The 20,546-nt window shown below is 41.2% G+C and overlaps 1 protein-coding gene across 3 annotated transcripts in view; it reads right to left on the reverse strand.

The window, feature by feature from the left end:
- The window catches only part of palm2akap2 (PALM2 and AKAP2 fusion), a 79,962-nt gene extending 61,930 nt beyond the window's left edge, over positions 1–18,032 (reverse strand). The window contains exons 1-2 of one of the 3 annotated variants that reach the window (XM_086152537.1): positions 17,774–18,032; positions 4,531–4,582 (exon numbers count right to left, since the gene is read on the reverse strand). In XM_086152537.1, coding sequence (XP_086008663.1) covers positions 4,531–4,582; positions 17,774–17,817 — 96 coding nt within the window. In that variant the 5' untranslated portion in view covers positions 17,818–18,032. Of the gene's footprint in view, positions 1–4,530; positions 4,583–12,283; positions 12,342–17,773 lie in introns of all 3 variants that reach the window. The other 2 variants (XM_086152539.1, XM_086152538.1) reach the window with 2 other exon arrangements.
- Between the last annotated feature and the right edge of the window lie 2,514 nt (positions 18,033–20,546).

Raw genomic sequence — 20,546 nt, forward strand, 5'->3', positions numbered from 1 at the left:
AGGGACCTTCTCTGTGAGGAGCCTTCATGTTCTCCCTCGCGTCTGCGTGGGTTTCCTTTGGGTTCTCCGGTTTCCTCCCACAGTCCAAAAACATGCAGGAGGTTCATGTGAAACCCTAAATCACCCGGACGTGTGAATGAGAGAGGGAACGGTTGTATGTCTCTATATGCGGCCTTGTGATCAACTAGCGTTCGAGTTGAACTCCCCTCGGGATGGGACTTTCAAATCAGGCGTTTCAAAATTACAAATCATCTATTGATCCCTCATTGGAAAAGCCATCATGGATGAACCGGGAGCAGGAGGCTGCTGTCTATCAGCACCAGGGGAGCGGTTTGGGGATCAGCGTCTCGCTCGACAACACTTCGACACGCTGGGAGGAGCCGGGAATCGACCCGTTTCCAAAGACGATTCCTCTACTTCCTGCGTCGCAGTGATTATTGTCTGGGAGCCCGAATGTGATGTGAAATGTAAATTTGGAAAATATGTGCGAGAACCCTGAGATGACCCCCACATTACATGCTTTTCGTCATATTTTCCCGGTAAGATTTGAAGTCCGACACCAGTTTGGTTTCGGAACCGCCTAGAAATTGATGAAGACAGACCTTAAGTGTAAATTATTGATGAAATTGTCTGTGTGCCAGCTGTACAGACACCGCCGCTCCTGCCGCTGTACCTCTTTGTGCAGTGGTTCGGTCAGTTAACAATGCCAGTGAAGTGGAAGAAGAGCATGATAATTAAAAAATACATGAACTGTGTGTAAGTCCTTTTCTTATCTTTAAACCGTGGATTAGACATATTAGCATTGAAAAACACCATTGACGGGAATTTTGTGTTTTTCAATATCAACGTTCTCCACCTTTGTTGGCATCAGCATCTTCCAAGGGCAGGGCAAGAGAATGATCGAGTATTGTTATACTTGACTGACAAATAAACATCATATAAGTCAAGGGTGTCAAACTCAAATACACAGTGGGTCAAAATTCAAAACTGGGAACATTGATATCTGCTGAAAAAAATCTTCCTCCAGATATAACAATGAACCTTTTCATACGGACCCAAACAAGTTTTGCTTAAAAACTAAATATAATGCGCAATACTACACAATATAAAACTTAATATTGCACACATGTAAAATCCTGTTTTCTGCCTAAGTAAGGCAGGGAGCCAGTATTAGCATAAGGTCGCTATGACTACTGTCAAAAGAGGAGAGGGCGTTTATGGGTCCTGTTGGGATTTTCGTGCCAAAACACCAGCAGAAAATTCTTGGATTTGTAGAATTAGCAATGCATGCACTGTAAACTATCCCGGCGGCCCGGCTCTAATAGTCATTTGGTATGGCTTTGCGGCCCAAATAGAATTACAGTGCGGGCCAAATTTGGCCCGCGGGCCAGAGTTTGACACCTATGATATAAGTATAACGACAGGTCATTCTTTGGCATACCGCACTGCATACAATGCGGTATGCCAAAAAAAGAATATGTTAAAACAATGGGCCTGTGTGTTATGAATCAGCAAGTGTTATTTGCGGTCCCTATGTCCTCTATTGTAAGTCGCTTTGGATAAAAGCGTCTGCCAAATGTAATGTGATGTAATGTAATGAATCAGACTAGTTCCATCACAGACCAAGCATTTTGCATTAACCATGGAATAGGGTTTATAACCCTTCAAAATAAAATATACCGAGACCTGATACTGACCTAAGATGAGACAGCAGATCTCCGGCATCTGCTGCCTTGTCCATCTCTACTAACACTAACTCTTGTCTGAGTCCTCAGTACTGGTTTCACATTAGTATATAACTGCCATCCAGCTCGATTGATTCGCACAACCCATTTGATTAAAAATGTAAAAACATAATTTGAGCATGCACAGCAGACAATAACTCAAAATCCCAAAATTCCTTTTTTTTCTTGCGCAAATCCTCCAACACCGCTCAATCGAGATGAATGGCTCCAAACAACATATTGGAAAAAAAAAAACAAGACGGGACAAGCGACATTAAGTAGTTGTCGCACTCCGCAGGAGGGGATTTTCATTTTACCGAAGCGCTTCCTGCTTCAAATACCACATCAGCACCGAGAAGACATTAGCAGGGGATTCCTTGACTATGGCGACCGCGATGCCAGGCTGGCGCCAAACCCTCATGGAACATCGGGGCCTCAGATGATGTAAACAAGTCAGTCTGTCTCGGCGGCTGGCTGAACGAGGGCCTCGTAAATTTGGCTATTTGTTTGATTAAAAGCAAAATGTGGTTGTTGAATATGATGCTGTTGGTATATTTAATTTATTCGTTTATTTAGTTTGCGATGTTGGCACCATGTTTCCTTCGGTTTCAATAAAACATGAGTTAAGAGAGTATATATACAGGAGTGTCTCAGAAAATTAGAATATTGTGATAGAGTTCTTTATCTTCTGTAATGCAATTAAAAAGACAAAAATGACTTTTTCATGATATTCTAATATTTTGAGATAGGATTTTGGAGTTTTCTTAAGATGTAAAACATAATCAGCAATATTAGAATAATAAAAGGCATGCAATATTTCAGTTTATTTGTAATGAATCCAGAATGTATGACATTTTTGTTTTTGTAATTGCATTACAGAAGATAAAGAACTTTATCACAATATACTAATTTTCTGAGACCGTCCTGTATATTTTTCTATATTCATCCTTTTTTCTCCGTCTGTCACCAGTCTTTATGCCCCCTCAAAATGAAACACGATTAATGATGAGTGTGTATTAATCACGATTAATCTAAATTAACCACGATTAATCTAAATTAATTAATGCCCTGTCATTGTTAAATTAATTAATCGATGGGTCAATTTATCAGATTCAAACTTTAATTCGTTTGACAGCCCTAATATACATATTAGCGCGTTGGAGCGTGTAGACAGAGCATTTGCATTCAATTGCAATTTAATCCAATGCATTATTTTCGTCGAGGTAACGTCCAGCGCTGTTTCATACCTGTTCGACTGGATACATTTTTGATGCCGTTTTACATGAGTCAGAATGTTCCTGTCGTTATCGAGCATCTGGTGTTGCATGCTTGGTTGTGTTTATGCAAATAGTGAGCGCAGTCTCGTCGATATAATCGCCCTCATTTCACCGATGCTGGCCAGAGCATCTGTATATATCCAGAAGAACGGCGGCCGTCTCAGTCATAACTGTTGAATATACATGACGAAACTCAAGATTAAGCACTCCCGTCCCAGAGCCGACCGGTGTTTAGTATCACAACAGCGGCAATATCAGAGTATAAATGACTTTGCAATGCTTTTGTTATGGTGACGGGGCCTGTGCTCCGTCCACACAATTTATGGTGCTTATTCATTACTGACTGTTGTTAATGTTAATGTCTTTACACCCTCTGTCGGATTTCACGCTAAATCAAAATCGCATTGACAGCTTTCACCACCATCATATCAATATTCCACTATTTTTACACCAAGGAATTCGATATCGGAGTCCATGTTTCTAAACGTGCTTTTTAGCCTTAACAGCAAAGCGAGAAACCTCAACGCTTGATCCGATCAGTTTCTCGCTCCCGCTCTTCTTTTGAGGAGTCCCACGGATGCAAATAAATGCGGCTGGGCACGGCAGCCATGTTTCAGTGTGGCCAAAATAGTTTCACCATCTGCAACTGTTCTCCTCACTTGAGAGTATGAGTGTGTGTGTGTGTGTGTTTCTGTGCCTTTTGAACATGTGTGGTATGCCGTGGATCACTCCGGCCCCAAATTTAGTCCTGGGCAGCGACGACTGGTTTAACTTTTGTTTTAAGGATGCGTCCTTGATGGCACAGGGTGAGCGAAAGAAGAAAAACGACTGGAGGCAGACACTCGCCCCCTCACCCCTCACCCCGAAACCGACCTGATTTTCCATCGAGGTGGTTTTCCCTCAAAAAAGGCATTGGAACAAGATGACGTATGGCGTGGAGAGCGAGGCAAAAAAAACAGCTGAAGGGCAACAAGGGGACTAAGGCAGAGGCCGATGCTTATAAAAAGACTTTTTCGGCAAATTGAGCCAATCCGCTTTGATATTGAAAACATCCGTAAACAAAAATGGGTTATACACTATTTTCTTGCAACTCATAGTAAAAGAAAAAAGGGATACCAACTCTCCATATTGACAAACCAACATCTGAGTTACTTCTAAAACAGCAACTGTCGCTGGACTCAACCTCTGTTCAGGTTTGCGTAAAAAAAAAAAGTGATCTGGGTTCCGCTGCATGCTGAGAGCAAGATCCTCGATGTACGTGAGCGGTTTGTTGGACGTTTCTTCACGTTTACTGGTGTTTTCGTGACACGTGATCACTTTTACCATGTACATGTTCGTCAACCAGGTGAGCGGGATGTCGATGGGAAATACGATGACGGGGAATGAGAGACGGAGGACGGGACGAGTCGACGAAATGCGGGAAATACAGGTAAGATGAAAGATGCTCGCGGTCGTCCCGATGACTGGACGGATCGCCCGAAGGCCGAGGAGAGAACGAAGGCGAAAGCTATTAGCACACTTGGACTTACCGCCAAGGCCTGCAGCCTCTCTTTGTGGAGCTGAGCCTCTTCACACGACATCCTGGGAAGGCAGATCAGGGGGTGGGGGAATCGAAAAAAAAAAAAAAAAAAAAAAAAGAAGAGGTGAGAACTCGGGAGGACAGCGAGCTGGAGTGCCACGGTAAAAAAAAAAGAAATAAGAGTTGGCGGGGTGATAAAGGAGAGATAGGGAATGGAAGGAGACGACGTGGGACCGGTATCCTTCCCCCCCCCCAAGGGATAATCCAAGCGCAGAGGTGAGATTTTGGACGGATCGGCTTGAAGCGAGAGCGACGATATCTCATTCACTGGCCATGTGTCTCACGTTCGGCATGCAGCTCGAATTCACTCCCTCTCCCGATGTGCCTCTATCATTCACTCTTTCTTGTGGCTCGCTTTCTCTCCACCCACTTGTCCCCTCCCTCTACTCTTTTTAGACATGAGCCATGTGTGATTAAACAGCTGGGAGGAGCAGAGCCGCCGGGTGGGAGGGTTGTTGAGCAGACGGACAATAAAGTTCGGGAGGCGGGTGTTGGACAAAGATGTCATTTTACATGTCTGGAAGCCAAAGAGTAGGGGAATTGCAATTGTTTTTAATTTTTTTTTTTTTTTTTGCCAGATTTATGTCAAGGATTATAATTTTGATTTGTGCATTCATTCATTTTATGAGTTTGGGCAGTTTTGCAGAAGAAATGGAAAGATGATGACAGTTCAATTTATCAACTTGCCACTGTGTTACAATATTGAGAACCTTTGACGATAAAATAGGACGCAATTAACTATAAAAGTGCAGTTTAGCTGGTATTGAATATAAACCGATCTTGCCTCAAATCATTCATTGCTGCTGATTATTTATGGCTAATTTATTGGCTAATTTATCCAATTGTCAGTAACCCTTGAGATGACGCCATCGTAAATGTTTTATAATGTCACATGATAACAGTCCATTATACCTGGTTATGTTTAAACACACATTGCATATGTGTCTTTTAATCTAACCAGGTATTATGGGCTGTTTTAGTAGTGATTGAAAAATGCGACGGATGACTTTGAACCTAAAATGTTTTGGTTTTACAGAAAAAGACCTTTGGAATAGATTTTTAAAGTTATTGTTTCTATGGTAACTGAAGCTTCTGATGATTGACAGGTAATAACTTTCTGTAGAGGTGGAAGTCGTTGCATTTATTGTTACTGCGCCTGGCTTTCACAACTAACCTGGTAAAAAATGTAAAGTCTGATAAGACGATTAACAAACGAAATTGTTCGTCCGCCGTCTCTGTATTTTAACTAGCAATCAAGAACTTAACTAACACAATCATGTCAATATACCGCTGAGCTGAAAATATTAGAAGAATGCTCCATTACTACAATAAGGTTTGTCAACAGTCATAAGCTGAACTAAAGAATAAGAATAAGAACAACTTTATTTATCCCGAAGGAAATTGTTGTGCCAGAGTTACAAGAAAAATATAACAATAATAAATAATAGTAGAAAATCATTTAAACTTAACTAGGGCTTCAGTGTGATATACCCATCTACTTTTTAATCCGCCCAAAATACTAATGATTATCATTGTGAACACTTTTTCAAAATGTTTGCAGCCAATGTAATTAGCACTTTTTGTTATCAGTTTATTGACTTTATCCGACGGTTATAGTAATTGAAATGGAAAGGGGTTTTTTTTTTGTTTGTTTTTTTGTTTTTTCTGTACAACTGCCCCTTTCTTTCTCACGCTTGTTACCTCAAAAACAAATATAAATTATAGAAGTATTATATAGGCTGGCAGTTTTGTGCTCAACGTCTGCAGCTGCCTGATGTCATCGCTTGCAGAAGCCGAACACCCGCCTTCACCTCCTTTTACACCTTTTACACCTATATTTACACGGCTGTAACACGGCCTGCTCACACTGGCATTACAAATCACGTCTCTGTACTTACAAGTCATTATGATTCAAGTCGTCACACTAGTTCCTCTCTATTCTATTGTTCTTAGACTCATGTTTCCTCTCATTTTTGTCACGGACGTCAACTTCACCCTACTAAAATTCTATTGCCCCCCCACCGAATGCCTCCATTCTGGCATCGGTTACATCGGTCGGTCGCGGTCAAAGACAACAGCATCATTGTTTCCCAGCAATGCCACGACTACACAGTGACTTCACTGCATAGTCAGTCCGGCTCCGCCTCCTTATCCAGGCCCAAAAGTAATAGCCACCAGATGTGGAACCAGCGGCAGGAAAAACATACACACACACACACAAGCACACACACACACTAAGCAACAACAACAACAAAAAGGCAGAGTTTATAGGAGTCAAAGGGAATAAATGAATATCTAAAAAAGAAAGTGTGCACATCTAAAGGGCCTGTCAGTGTCAGATATGGTGCAGTTTTTTTCTATCATCAATTTGACCGTCATTTAAACGGGTGTATTTTCATCCTAAATGGACATGAAAACACACATCTGCCTGATAATGATTAAAGGTGTTAGAATGACTTTACTCAACCACATGACTGATTTCAATTTTATTTCCTAATGTATGAGGTTTTGTTAGTCATGTGGAAAACACTATGTTTGTGTGTGTGTGTGTGTGTGTGTGTGTGTGTGTGTGTGTGTGCACCCACGCACACATGTGTGTGAGCTAATGATTTTAAGCATCCACTTCACTTCAAATGCTGCAATTAACAGTTAAAGTACTTACATTTGTTGGTGTCACATACAAATAATCAGCCAGTCTACTTACTATGATTCATTAACTATATTTATCAACTATAATTCTATACTATAAAATATGTTGCCTTTCAGCCAATAGAAGTTCTCTGTCAAAATGTATCAAAGAATCTCCTTTTGAACTTTTACTTGTGTGAGGAATTTGTCTTTTTTTAAAAGACAAATCTGTTTACACATTGTTTTCAAATTTATATTCAAATTTTTAGAACAATTTGTACAGTTCAAATTCAAATTGGCTGGTTCTACAGACAGATTTAAGTGAAAATTAAGTTTTTTGGTCGGTGAGGCCTGTTATTTTCCTCCATTCATGCTTACTTTTCCCCCACATGACAATGTTGTTTTTTTATATGTTGTTCTCTTAGAGATTTTCTTGATTGAGTAAAGAGTGACTCACAAATCTAAACACATATGTTAACCATTCTAGAGAGCAATTTCCCAATTATTACATTTCCCTGATTATTCCTGATTCAATATTTACACTTAGCGACATTTAAAAGTGAATATATTTTTGACTGGTTTCACTTGTCTCCCTTTCTAAATTTACACTTTCTGTCTCCTCTGTTTACAGATTTTATCTTATTCAAATAATCAATTCATGCAATGCACTTTGATTTTTATCCAGAAAGGTCGAGGAAATTTAAAAACACAAATAACAGATTACATTTAAAACCACTGATGATGTACTTTTCCTAAGCTTCTCCTAACCCAGGGGTTGGAAGTTATTTTGACTGGCGGGCAATTTTTCTTATTTCATTTTTATACGCGAGCCAACTAGGTATTATGTGAATTGAACAAATGAAAATTGAAATATTTAATTTTTTTGGCATTTTATTTCAACTTTAAAATCATTCATTATCATATAATTGTATTTTGTATATAATCATCCATTCGAAATTAAACAAAAGGAAAAAAATAAGTTTCTAAATACAAATTATATAAATAAATAAAAAATAGGTTGAAAAAAAAATAGGAAAATAGGCCGGATAAAAAACGCAGAATGGGATGGATGTGGCCCAGATCTGTCCTAGCGAAAAATACTGAACCACTGACTGTTCCCCTGGTGTTGCGAGGTTAAATTTTACTTGTGTTGTGCTGTATTTCAGTAAAGTTTTTTTTTTTGTCTTCTTTTTAAGATGCTAATCTCTTATTCTTAGATGCTTAGGATGGATGATAGAATGGCTGTCAGGGTAGCTTGGGTTCTCCCGCTGCTTGTCACAGAAAGTTCCAGGGAAATATTGTGCAATTTTTGGAAATCCAGCTATGCGATTTCAGACACAAGGGTTTATATCGTGCTTTTGAAGAACATTAACCTTTAGACTACATTAAATCTGACATTCTGCTCACAGTCCTGCCACCTGCAAGAGTTTTTACCCCGACTCTGCACATTGCGGGCCGAATCAGTTGCCGACTAAACTTGCAACTCAACGTCACAAAGATAAAGGAGACGGTGGTGGACTTTTCCGAACCCCGTCTCCATCCCGTCTCCCGGATTTGGACAATTTGGACGAGTGCAAGTACCTCGGCGTCCACATAGACAAAAAAAGTGGACTGGACTAAAATCACGGATGCAAGAAAGGCCAGAGCTGCCTGTATAACCGCTCCACTTTCTCCAGGAAGGAAACAATAATATCAATAGTATATTCAGTGGAAACTGTACTGTTATTTTAAAGGCTTCTGGGAATTTAATATCCTTAGGGATTAATAACGTTCTATTCTATTTAACATACTAACGGTACAATCTAGAGTTGTGTATCCAGACTCTGGCCACTTGCTTCCTACTGTCACTAATAACTGCTAACATTGGTAGCTATAATGGCGGCACATTATTTTGCAGTTAAGGCCAAAACTTGAGCTAACCAAGCTGTGTCTGTGCACCTTGAAAGGCTTTAGCCGGTTGTGAGGACGTCCACGTAGCTGTATCCGCTTTTCAGGGTTTGCCTTTGGTTTGGGATAGGGAATACAGTATACCCTTGTTGTTCGCGGGGGTTACGTTCCAAAAAGAACCCGTGATAGGCAAAATCCATGAAGTAGAAACCTTTATTTTTTTTTACAATTAAATACTCTATTATACATTGCTGCTGTCGTCCTTCAGTTTTTTTCTTCCTTCTTTATGGAACGAACGGAAGATTCATGCATTCCGTAATGCCGACCTACAGCCGCATAGCTTTTAGCTTCCCTTAGCATGTCCAGAAGTTTAACTTTATCTGCGATAGATAGCATCTTCCGCTGCCTTTTGGGCCCTGCCGCAGGTGCTTTTGTCGGTCCAGAGCGTTTTGTCAACATTACGGGTTTTAGAGAAACTGGAAATTGCGAGAGAATTTGCACGTACGTAATGTAAATTTGGCAAGCTGTTTTACGCACGTGTACATATTAAACCGCAACGTTATCGACGCACAGGTAGAGAAGAAGCGTGGTGACTTTTTAGCCAATCAGAATGCGGAACACAATGCACAATGCAAATCCGTGAAGTAGTAAACCGCGTTATAGCGAGGGATTACCGTACATAGTAATTCTCACTATTGACCATATCTGCATTAAAAGTGAACTAATAAATCTGGATCACGAAGATACATTGTCACATCTAAGATCTGCCATTATGATGTCGGACAGCTGCTCCAACTGTGCTAAGGGTGAATCGACACCGGATTTCATCGATGCCAAGATCCTTATTTCTGCACGGCACCTCAAGGTTCTGATCAAAAGACTATTGGCGAGAGAGCCTTTTCTTTTTGTGCACCAATATTTGGGGAACAGTTTGCCTCTTGACATCAGGCAAACCTGCTCTGTTAACATCTTTAAAGAAATGTTGAGGACCCACTTGTTTGCCGCTGTGAATGAATCCTGAGTGGTGCTTGTGTGAGTGAAGGTTTGTTTTACTTTTTTTTTTTGGTTTTCTTTCTTGGCGACACAGCGGCGCAGTGGCTTGCACTTCCACCTCACAGCAAGAAGGGCCCTTTCTGTGTGGAGTTTGCACGTTCTCCCTCTGTCCACATGAGTTTCCTCCGGGTTCTCCGGTTTCCTCCCACAGTCCAAAAACACGCAGTAGGTTAATTGGAATTTTCTAACCCCTTTGAATCCCTCACTGCAGGATAGGCGGAATAAATGAATTGACTGTGTGTCCATTTGAGTCTTACTCGCGACCCTTCTCACTAGAGCAGCACTTTCCTGGAAGGTGCTCTGTGAATATATTGATTATTATCATACTAGTTTTGCAAAAAAGCGTCAGGGGCACTACATGATAGAAGACTATCGCCCAGAATGAAAGGAAAGGCGTACAAGACAGCGATGCTGTACGGACTAGAAACTGTTACCATGACGAAAAGACAGGAGGGAGAACTAGAAGTCCCAGAGATGAAGATGTTGAGGTTCTCTTTGGGAGTAACCAGGATGGATAGGATCGGGAATGAGTCCCGATATGTTTTGGAGAGAAGGTCAGAGAAGCCAGACTGAGAGGAGGGATAGTAAATATATTGGTAGACGGATGCTGGAACTGGAGATGCCAGGCAGGAGGTCTAGAGGAAGACCAAAGAGAAGATTTATGGACGTAGTGAGAGAGGATATGATAAGGGGGGTTACAGAGAATAGGGTTAGATGGAGAAAGTTGATTCGCGGTTGCCACCCCTGAAGGGAAAAGCCGAAAGAAGAAGAAGAAGAATCATAATAGTTTTGCACAGTTAAACAGGTAAAGATGGTTACATTTGCAACAACTTCAGCCCTGGAAGATAGAAGATAGCGCCGTGGTTCGCACTTAGACCTCACAGCACGAAGGACCCGAAGGAGTTTGCACGTTCTCCACGTGTCTGCGTGGGTTTCCTCCCACAGTCTAAAACATACAGCAGGTTATTTGGAAAAAAAAATTGGGAAAAGTGAGTGAATGGTTGTCTGTTTGTATATTGAGTAGTCGAGGCTCATGCATCCCCTGCAACCCTGAGTGCAGGATAAGCGGCAGATGATGGATGGATGGATGAAGGTTGTAAATAGAGCAATACAGTTGTTGTATATCAATACTTTGCATTGAAGAAACTTAATTTTCATTTATGGATGTAGTAGTTATCTGTGTTTACTCAACATCATTTTCCAAAGTGCTCCCAAATCCTTGAAGTATATGATGTGTATGTTACCAAACATGTATGCTCTCATGTCTGCAAGAAGCTCGGGGGCATTTTGTTTTACTTTTCATTCTCAACTTTGAGTTACAGATATTTGCCCGAGTTGAGTGCAACAAGTTTTATGTTATGAACGTTTTTTTTCTCCCCAGCTTGCTTTTGCATGACTGAGTCTTTCATGGGTCCACATTCGATCACCATAATGAAAGTATTATTTTATTATGTGTGGAACGTTACAATCGTTCCAAGTTTTGGATTCAATTGTTGCAGCTGTCCTAAATTTTTTCAAATATGTTGCTGGCCTAAAAGTCTGAATTATGGCACATTTAGAAAAACAGAAGCTGGTTAAGGAAAAACTTTTTTTTTTACTATTTTTGGCTTTGAAATGAAAATAATATTTTAGCGTAAAAGTGGAATCAGGGATCGATGTGGAGAGAATATCGCGTAGATTTATTTAATTTATGGGTTAGTTTAGCAGGGACAGTTCACATTAATAAACAGTCCTGAAAATGTAGCAGATCTAGCAATTTGTTATCCATTGTGCCTGGACAGCTGTAAAAGCGTCAGCCCAGAAGAGTGATATTAAGATAAGCATGCATCATCAAATTCAAATTACCAGGAAAATCAAGTTTATAAAAGTATCAGAATATCATACACCTGTCCTTTGACACATTTGACACGAATATAATCAAATGTGCTGTTCTGACTAGATGTCAAAACAAGAAGTTTGTTTCACCCAAATTACAACACAAAAGTTAAACACAGAGCAAATGGGATTACGTAAAACACAGAAACAGAATAAACGACAATTGCGAAAAAAAACAAACAGATTTGACTAAAATCAACTCTTAGCATAAAATAATGCTGTACTGACAAATCGTGTAATCATTAATTCATTGACTTTACCTCTTATCCTGCAATCAGGGCCACGTTGGGGCTGGAGCCGATCCCAGCTGTCACTGGGCTGGAGGAAAAGTACACACAGGACCAGTAACCCATCGATAAAAGGGCCGTAAAATAAAAAATACAACCGTTCACATTGTCATTCACACATCTGGCCGATATAAAGTCTTCAGTTGAACTACTGCATGTTATTTGACTTTGGAAGGAAAAGCGCAGAACCTGGAAAACCCATTAAAACATTCGAAGAACATGACATTCCAATATATTTTTGCAAGACATGGGGAGAACATGTAAACTTCATGAAAACTTCAAACTGCATGACTCTTCCCCAGCTGCACCAGCTACGCATCTGAGACGGTGGACTTGTCGTCTGCAACGGCTTCAACTCTTTAGGGACTTTGTGTTTAATGATGTGGTCGTTGTGAATGACAAGCACATCGATGTGGCGCTATGTGTTATTATCATTACCGCTCAAATACTCATGTTTTAATGTTCTTGTCATGTTGTTAGGTGTAGCGGTGTTTGCCGGCGAGACGTGGGACTGTTCAAACAAGTCTGATTGTGTAGTCTCCTATGTGATCTATTTACTTTACTGTATAGGCTATTATCTGATGTTGTTCGGGACACAGGAGAGTCAAAAATGCAAGCTCTCTGTGAGTTTGCAGTATTTTCCTATCACTGAAGTACTACACTGGTGTCACGGGCGGGATTAGCCGCTGTAAAATACGACCTGTGGAGCGATGACAGAGGGGGACTTTTTGTGCTTGGAATTCCTACGACAAGTGCAGTGGGCACAAAAAAAAGGAAAGGGTTGAGAGGTACCCGGCATCTACCCTACGGTTCCAGCTCACCGTACTCCTATCACCCTCTGGAGACCATGTGGAGTACTGCAGGAGAATCAATGCCTCATGCAAGAGCAGCGTCCTGTGACATTGCCTCAAAACATAGGCGACCCTTCGAATGCAACCCACTGCAGGCACTGCGGTTCTTCCCAATACACCTGCTAAGCTGCCCATATGTGCAGGAGAGACACCACCGGAGCCATAACTCTCCCAAGCTGACCTGGATCCATCAAACAACAAGACTCAGGGATACCGAGGGGACATCATATCCAAATCAAGCAGAATAGGGAGCAACGAGTCAACTGCCAACACAGGGGAAGGAGAGAGTCCTCTGTCCAAGAGGCTTACTATACATCCCATGGCCCGGTCCCTGACTGAAGCTCTTAGTGTAGCAAAATGAGCCTCAGTGTCCGGATGAATGATGAATGAAAGAGTAGAAGGGGTTTTCCAAGCTCTGCGACACCCATGATGGCAGTCACTGTCCCAGCAGCGTAACTCACTAAAGATCTTTATCTTCATTGTCAGATTGTAGACTGACTGGGCTGGTCCGGATACTGAAATCTGCTTTGCCCAGCCCGTCTTACTTTGACCCCGACTTAAAAGTTGAATTGTTGAAATGTTCGGTCCATCAGGAGCAGGTAAGGTTTAGGGGCTCTCGTCTAGCCCCTTCCCAAGAGTACAGTGGTGAGCAGTGCGCACCCAAATGGGTTTTGCTCTGATGGCTGCTAGACTCCATTTCTGTTCAAGTCAGTGGGATGGCTGTTGACTTATGTCGCAACTTTGTATAAAGTGAGGAAGAGTTATATACCCTTGACCTCACTCTTTCATCCACCAGTTTCCGATAGCGAGTCGAGACGACTATTGGATGACTGAAATGTCTTCCGTGCCTCATTCTTGCTCTCCGCAGTCCATAATGCTGGACTTTAGCTGTCCTCCTCTTGGCTGAACTATGGACATTCCCTCCACAGAATCTGCCTGATCCAGTCTTAAAAGTCATAGATAGGCAAACCAAAACTCACCAAGGGGTGTCAGACCCAACGGCTCCCATTTTGCCAGTCAACGCCATTGCCTGGATGCTGTTGTATGCAAACAGTGACAAGGAGCAACTGATGAGAGCTGCATACCAGGTAAAGATCAATTACAGACAAAATGGTAACCCCCCAAAATGATAACTGTCCCTGGTAACCCCTATTTCCTGGTGGCCCTGCGCTGTCTTGGAGTGCTCATACAATTGGCAACAAGAGTTCTGATGTCTGTTCAGGCATTGATGGCAGTCAGTGTTGGTGTCAAAAGATTGACCACGCATCGACTGGGACAAAAGCAGGAGGCGAGTAGGACCCTGACCCTTGTTAGAGGCCGAGCAGGGATGAAGCGACACTCAGATTGGATGATGGATTGGAGGTAAAGGCCAATCACACTCAGTGTGGCAGCGTCGAGCCCCTTGATGGATCGGTGTATCTGAGATAGCAAATTCTGACACTGGTGTCATCTGGGAAGAGACACAGTTGCACAGAGGACACTCAAAAGCAGTTTAGTGACAGTTCCAAATTTTTTGTTTACAGAGGATTTTTCTGGCACTGCTGTACACACGTAAGTAGTCCAAGCTAAGCTAAAAAACAAAAAATAAAAACAAAAAAAACAGCCACTGATGAGCAATACTGGGAAAAATGCAAGAAATGAACATTCACAGGGGCTACCAATGACAATCTCGCAAGGAATGCGTTGGAAAGAGGTTTTTGGATAATTAAACTAAATTATTAATAATAATAATAATAATAATAACAATATTAATAATAGCAACGGTAATAATAATAATAATAATAATAATAATAATTAGACTTTGAGAAAAAACTATGGACCTCGACACTGATTTCAACTTGAGTGGAAGATCATGGAACACATCATAGACTATAATTGACATTTTGGGCTCAACAGGAATTCTGAATACAATATTTCATAATGGTGACAATTAGAAATGACCGCCTTCAACAATATTTAACATGTCTCTGCAAAAGACTGCAGGGATTGCCTTCTTTCATTCTTCAATTCCAGTCTGCTTCTTCTTTGGCTCTACCGTCCAGTTCTGATGTTCATCGTAGTTTATTTGGTGTCGGACCGACTCGGACTGCCTGAGTTTATGATCCGAGCAAATTTTGAAATACATTTATTTTATTTTATTTTTTTTATTATTGTTATCCAAAACATCACGATTACGGTGATCACGCAACATTAAAATAAAACATACTTAGTTTCTGTCATCGAAATATGCACCACAGCCTGCTATGAATTATTATTGAGCTTTTACAGCCCTGATGTGCAGATACTGTGCACTGAGATTCAGGAGCAAAAATGGAAAATAAACATTGTAATTAGTTATTTAATTTGACAATATAAATTTTGCAGTCTTAAGTGAAACGGTCCTTTTTTTATTTCAGGTTTTTATTTCTGGCAGACGGACACAGAAGACATTTTTGGTTTGCTGCACGGTGATAATTTAAGCCCTTTATTACTCAAATGGACAGTGAGGATTTTATTTGAATGTTACCTTTCAGCCGGCGTTTTTTTTTTTTTTTTCCAGAGTTCAAAATGTTTTGTTGCATGCAGAAATGGAATTTTGCCCTCTCTATGATAGTTCATTTAACTGCAACACTATATTTTTTTATACATATCACGAGGGGGAAAATGAAGGATACATGCAGTTTGATATTCATTTAAAATGTCTACAGGGTTTGTTGCTCGCTGTGTTTTCTTTTTTTGTGGGAAACAGGTCCAAATGACTCTTTAGGCATTGAAATGTTGGCCAACCTGCTCTGGCCCATTTCACAAATAATCACACTTCGCCTCTTAATCTTAACACTATTGCAATTTTCCTACTTTCAAAACATAAACTTCCAGACCAAAACGTTCACCCACTAAAATGTGCCGTAGTGATTAGGTAATCAATTATTTCCCGTCTCGGTGGTTAGTTGAACGGCATACTAATTTAATTTGTTGCAATCTTTCCTATGCTGTGCTACTGTCTGCTCACTTAGACCCTCAGATGTAGTACCTTATTTCATTAAAAATCCCTTTCGGTTCCCTCTTTTGCCTCTGTCAAATTCAGCAAGCTAATAATAAATCGCGAATTTTTGGTGACATGAAAACAACGCCCAATGGAAAGCTTTGTTTGCTCCTCAGTGCCAAATATCTCTTTCAAGCGCCGAGCACCTCCTCCTCCTGCGTTGGGCCGCCAGTTCCGCTCGCGCGATATCAAGTCCCGCACTCAAAACGCACAAGCTGGAGGCAAACAGGCTTCCTCGGCATCGTCCCAGGGGTACATTCTGGTTTAGAGGGTCGGAAACAGCGACTCAAAGGAGTGGTCGCTTGGAATTACGGGAACAATCGGCTGACCTCGTCTGCCTAGATAAGGTTCGGCGATGAAATCACCGCAACATCCAAATGGGGTAACATTACCCTATCAGAGACCCCGACCAAAATAGTAAACATGACACAACTGATTGTTACATGGCAGAACAGCACATATGCTGCCTGAGTGGTAAAAATAAGCTTTTCAGAGTGGCCCAGCGGTGTGTTTTGCACTGGTATGTACAACAGATTTGCATTAAGGGCTCAAGTGTGGAGGTGGAATAAGGATTTTCTTGCTCTGGCAACAGAACAGCAGGGACACGTCCGTGCTTCCCGGCCATTCTCGCAGATCTTCTAGTAAAAACTAGCTAAAAAAAAAATCAGGCTTCTGGCTGATGACACTCTGCTGACACCTAGTTTCTTTTTAATTTACTTTTAATCACATTAATGTTATATTGGAAATCGTATAGGCCTGTTTTCCTAATGACCTCATGTATACACAAGCGCACCAAGTGGTGAATAAGCGATCAAATATAAGTTAAAATAACTTAAGCCTGCAATTACAGCCAAAAAAATCTCTTTCATCAGCAGATTTGTCCTCTTCAGTTGTATCTTGGAAACAGACAGAAATCTATTTATGTCATATTAGAGCATGAACAAAAACTGTCACTATCTTAAGATACTTTGTATGAGCTAATCTTTGGATTATTTACTATAAAAAAAAAAAAAAAAAAAAAAAGCGAAATTGTTTTTGTATATCAAAGTATTGTCACAAACTGGGTAAAAGGTGTATCACTGCATTCGAAATGCATCATGTCGGGTGGACAGAGACGGGTAGAAAATGAATAATGGATTCAATTCGTTGGCCTCAAATGATGTGAAAGGTCTACTGATGCTACATTTCAGTCCTTGGAGAAGCAACATCACACACACACACACACACACACACACACACACTCAGTGACAAGCATCATCTTATCAGTCTGATTTATCTTTTCACCAGGCAATCTAAGCCTGTGATAGATCACCGGGTCTCGCTCATTGTTTCTCTTATTAAAATTATAGTACAAACAGTCATTAATGAAGTTTTAAGTCTTCTAGGTGAGAAGGGAGGAGAGCAGGGAAGAGGAGATGATATGCTGCGTGTTTCTTCCCAGTCATGACTGAGCAGCCTCACAATGATGGCTCCCATTTCCATGACAACCCTGTCATATATAAGGGGGAGAGCGATGGAGGGATGCGGGCAAGGAGAGAAATGACGGGGGGCCGACCTGAGGGGAGGAAGAAATTAGGAATATCAACTCACTGTGTTGTCGCTGTGCCGTTCCTCTGCAAAGGTGTGTCCGACATGGCTGCAACACCCGTCTCCTCTGATCGTCCTCCGCTTCCCCCGTCTCACCTTCTCTTGTCCTCCACAGTTATCCTCCGCTGCCCCTCCAGCCCTTTCGTCCTTATCTTCCTTTTCACCTCCTTATTTCCTGCCGCCTTTTCGGTCTCTGTTTGTCACGCTAAAATACGTTGTTGCAGCAGCTGCTGCTGCTGCTGCTGCTGCTGCTGCTCGTGCATCGTTCTGTTCTGCCGTCAAGAGGGGATGGGTGTTAGCTTATGCGCGCTTGCTTGCATGTGTGTGCACTTGTGCGTGCATGTGCGTGTGCGTGTGCGTGTGTGTGTAGTAAGTAATTCCAAAATACAAGGGGATAGGAAGTGAGAAAAGGCAGCTTGGAGGAAAGACAGCGGTAGATTTCTATTTTTGGTAGACCTCTTTTTATATTTTTTTTATTCTACTGTGTACATATTTTGTCTATTTAAAAATATTGTGCCTCTTTTTTATACGTGCCTCTGGCTGGGAGTACCTACAAAATTTTGGTTGTGACTGCAGTCTTGAGATATTGAGCGAGAGCGATTACCTTTCCCATTGAGATTACAACATTTTTCTAAAGTGGCCCATGGGAATAGTCTTTATTGGTAAAAAGAGAAGCAAAAAAATGAAAATAAATGAGAAAATCATTGTTTGACTACCTAAATATCAGCAGTGGGGGGAATATGGAGATACTATAATACAATGAAATGACCTTTATCAAGTAAAATCTTTGCCTCAGTATAAAGTTTGCTTCCCCCAAACTATTGATTTAATGCAATCAAAATAAAGTAGATTGTGATCATCCATCCATCGTCTTACGCTTATCGTGCTATGACGCCAAAGCGCTAATCACTGCGCCACCGTGCCGCTAGATTATGATCATATATATTTCAATTCATGCTTATTTATCATGTTATGTTTATGTCTCCGTGCACCCCCGAGGCTGGCTCGGGGAGACACCTGCCTTTGCCACCCTGAGGCTGCATTTAATAAATACTTGAATAAATAAGAGTGAATATTGAGTAGAATGTCACAATTTTTTTAACAAGTAGTGATATTAAAACGTCTAAATGAGAAAAATAGTATTTAAATATCATTTCATTTTGTTGGTGAATTAATGATTAATTTGGTTTAATATTACTGTTGCTTTATAAAGTGGTAGATCTATCAACCAATCATAATGCAGCCTCAGGGCGGCACTGGCCGGTGTCTCCTCGAGTCGGTCCCGAGCCCGGATAAATGCAGAGGGTTGTGTCAGGAAGGGCATCCGGTGTAAAACTTTTGCCAAAACGAAATATCCAAATCAAACCTAATAATCTCATACCAGATCGGTCAAGACCCGGGTTAGCAACGACCGCCATTGGTACCAATGACCTACAGGGTACCAGCGGAAAGTGGGCTACTGTGGGTCGAAGAAGGAAAGGAGGAAGGCGTGTTCGGAAGCAGAGAGAGAAGAGGAAAGGAAAGAGTCTGAGACTGAGAGTAGGGACTTTGAATATCTGGACTATGACAGGAAAAGGTGGAGTTGGTCGACATGATGCAGAGAAGGAAGGTGGATATACTGTGTGTCCAGGAGACCAGGTGGAAAGGTAGTAAGGCTAGAAGCTTAGGAGCAGGCTTTAACTTGTACTATTATGGTACTGACAAGAAGAGAAATGGAGTAGGAGCTATCTTGAAGGAGGAGTTTGTTAGGAACGTCCTAGAGGTGAAAAGAATGTCATATAGACTTATGAGTCTGGAACTGGAAACCGAAGGTGTGTTTCTCAATGTTGTTAGTTGTTATGCCCTGCAGGTGGGATGTGAGTTAGAGGAGAAGGAGAAGTTCTGGATTAAGTTAGATGAAGTGGTGCAAAATATTCTAAGAGATGAAAAAGTGGTAATTAGTGTAGACTTCAATGGGCATGTTGGTGAAGGCAAAAGAGGGGAAGACGAAGTGAAGGGCGGATTTGGTATACAGGATAGGAACACAGATGGTGGTAGATTTTGCAAAAAGCATGGAAATGGCTGTAGTGAACACTTTTTTTTTCAGAAAACATAGGTTAACTTACAAGAGCGGAGGTAGCGGCGCGCAGGTAGACTACATCTTGTATAGACGAGGTAACCTGAAAGAGATCAGTGACTGAAAAAATGGTTGTAGGTGAGAGTGTAGCCAGACAGCATGGGATGGTGGTCGGTCATGTGCAGAGGAGGGATAGTGAATATATTGGTGGAGAGATGCTGGAATTAGAGCTGCCAGGCAGGAGGTCTTGAGGAAGACCAAAGAGAAGATTTATGGACGTAGTGAGAGAGGATATGAAGGTAGCTAGTGAATAGGGTTAGATGGAGAAGGTTGATTCGCTGTGGCGACCCCTGAAGGGAAAAGCCGAAAGGAGACAAAGAAGAAGATAAGCTGAAGCTTGAGTTGATCAGATATTCGCAGAAACTGTGCACATCCGCTAAATGTAATTTGTTTTATTGCAAACAATCAATACCTTGTGATAATTTACAGCCCCTGTTCACCGATTAGGAAAAAAAATCATCTCTACATTCATTTAATTGACTGTAGTTACTATGTACTTTTCAGAACTCAGTACCCTTTAGATCCAGACAAAACTATATAACCTAAATCAGATGGCTCACGAGCTGACGGCAAATGGCTCCCAGACAGTTTTGAGTTGAGAAAAAAAAAAAACTGGAACTGATTTTAAAATATTTGTGATATTTCTTTATAATCCTGTCA

The sequence above is a fragment of the Fistularia commersonii genome, chromosome 9, assembly GCF_037954325.1.
Source record: "Fistularia commersonii isolate RoL2024-O1a breed Wild chromosome 9, RoL_Fcom_v1.0, whole genome shotgun sequence".
In the NCBI taxonomy this organism is placed as follows: Eukaryota; Metazoa; Chordata; class Actinopteri; order Syngnathiformes; family Fistulariidae; genus Fistularia; species Fistularia commersonii.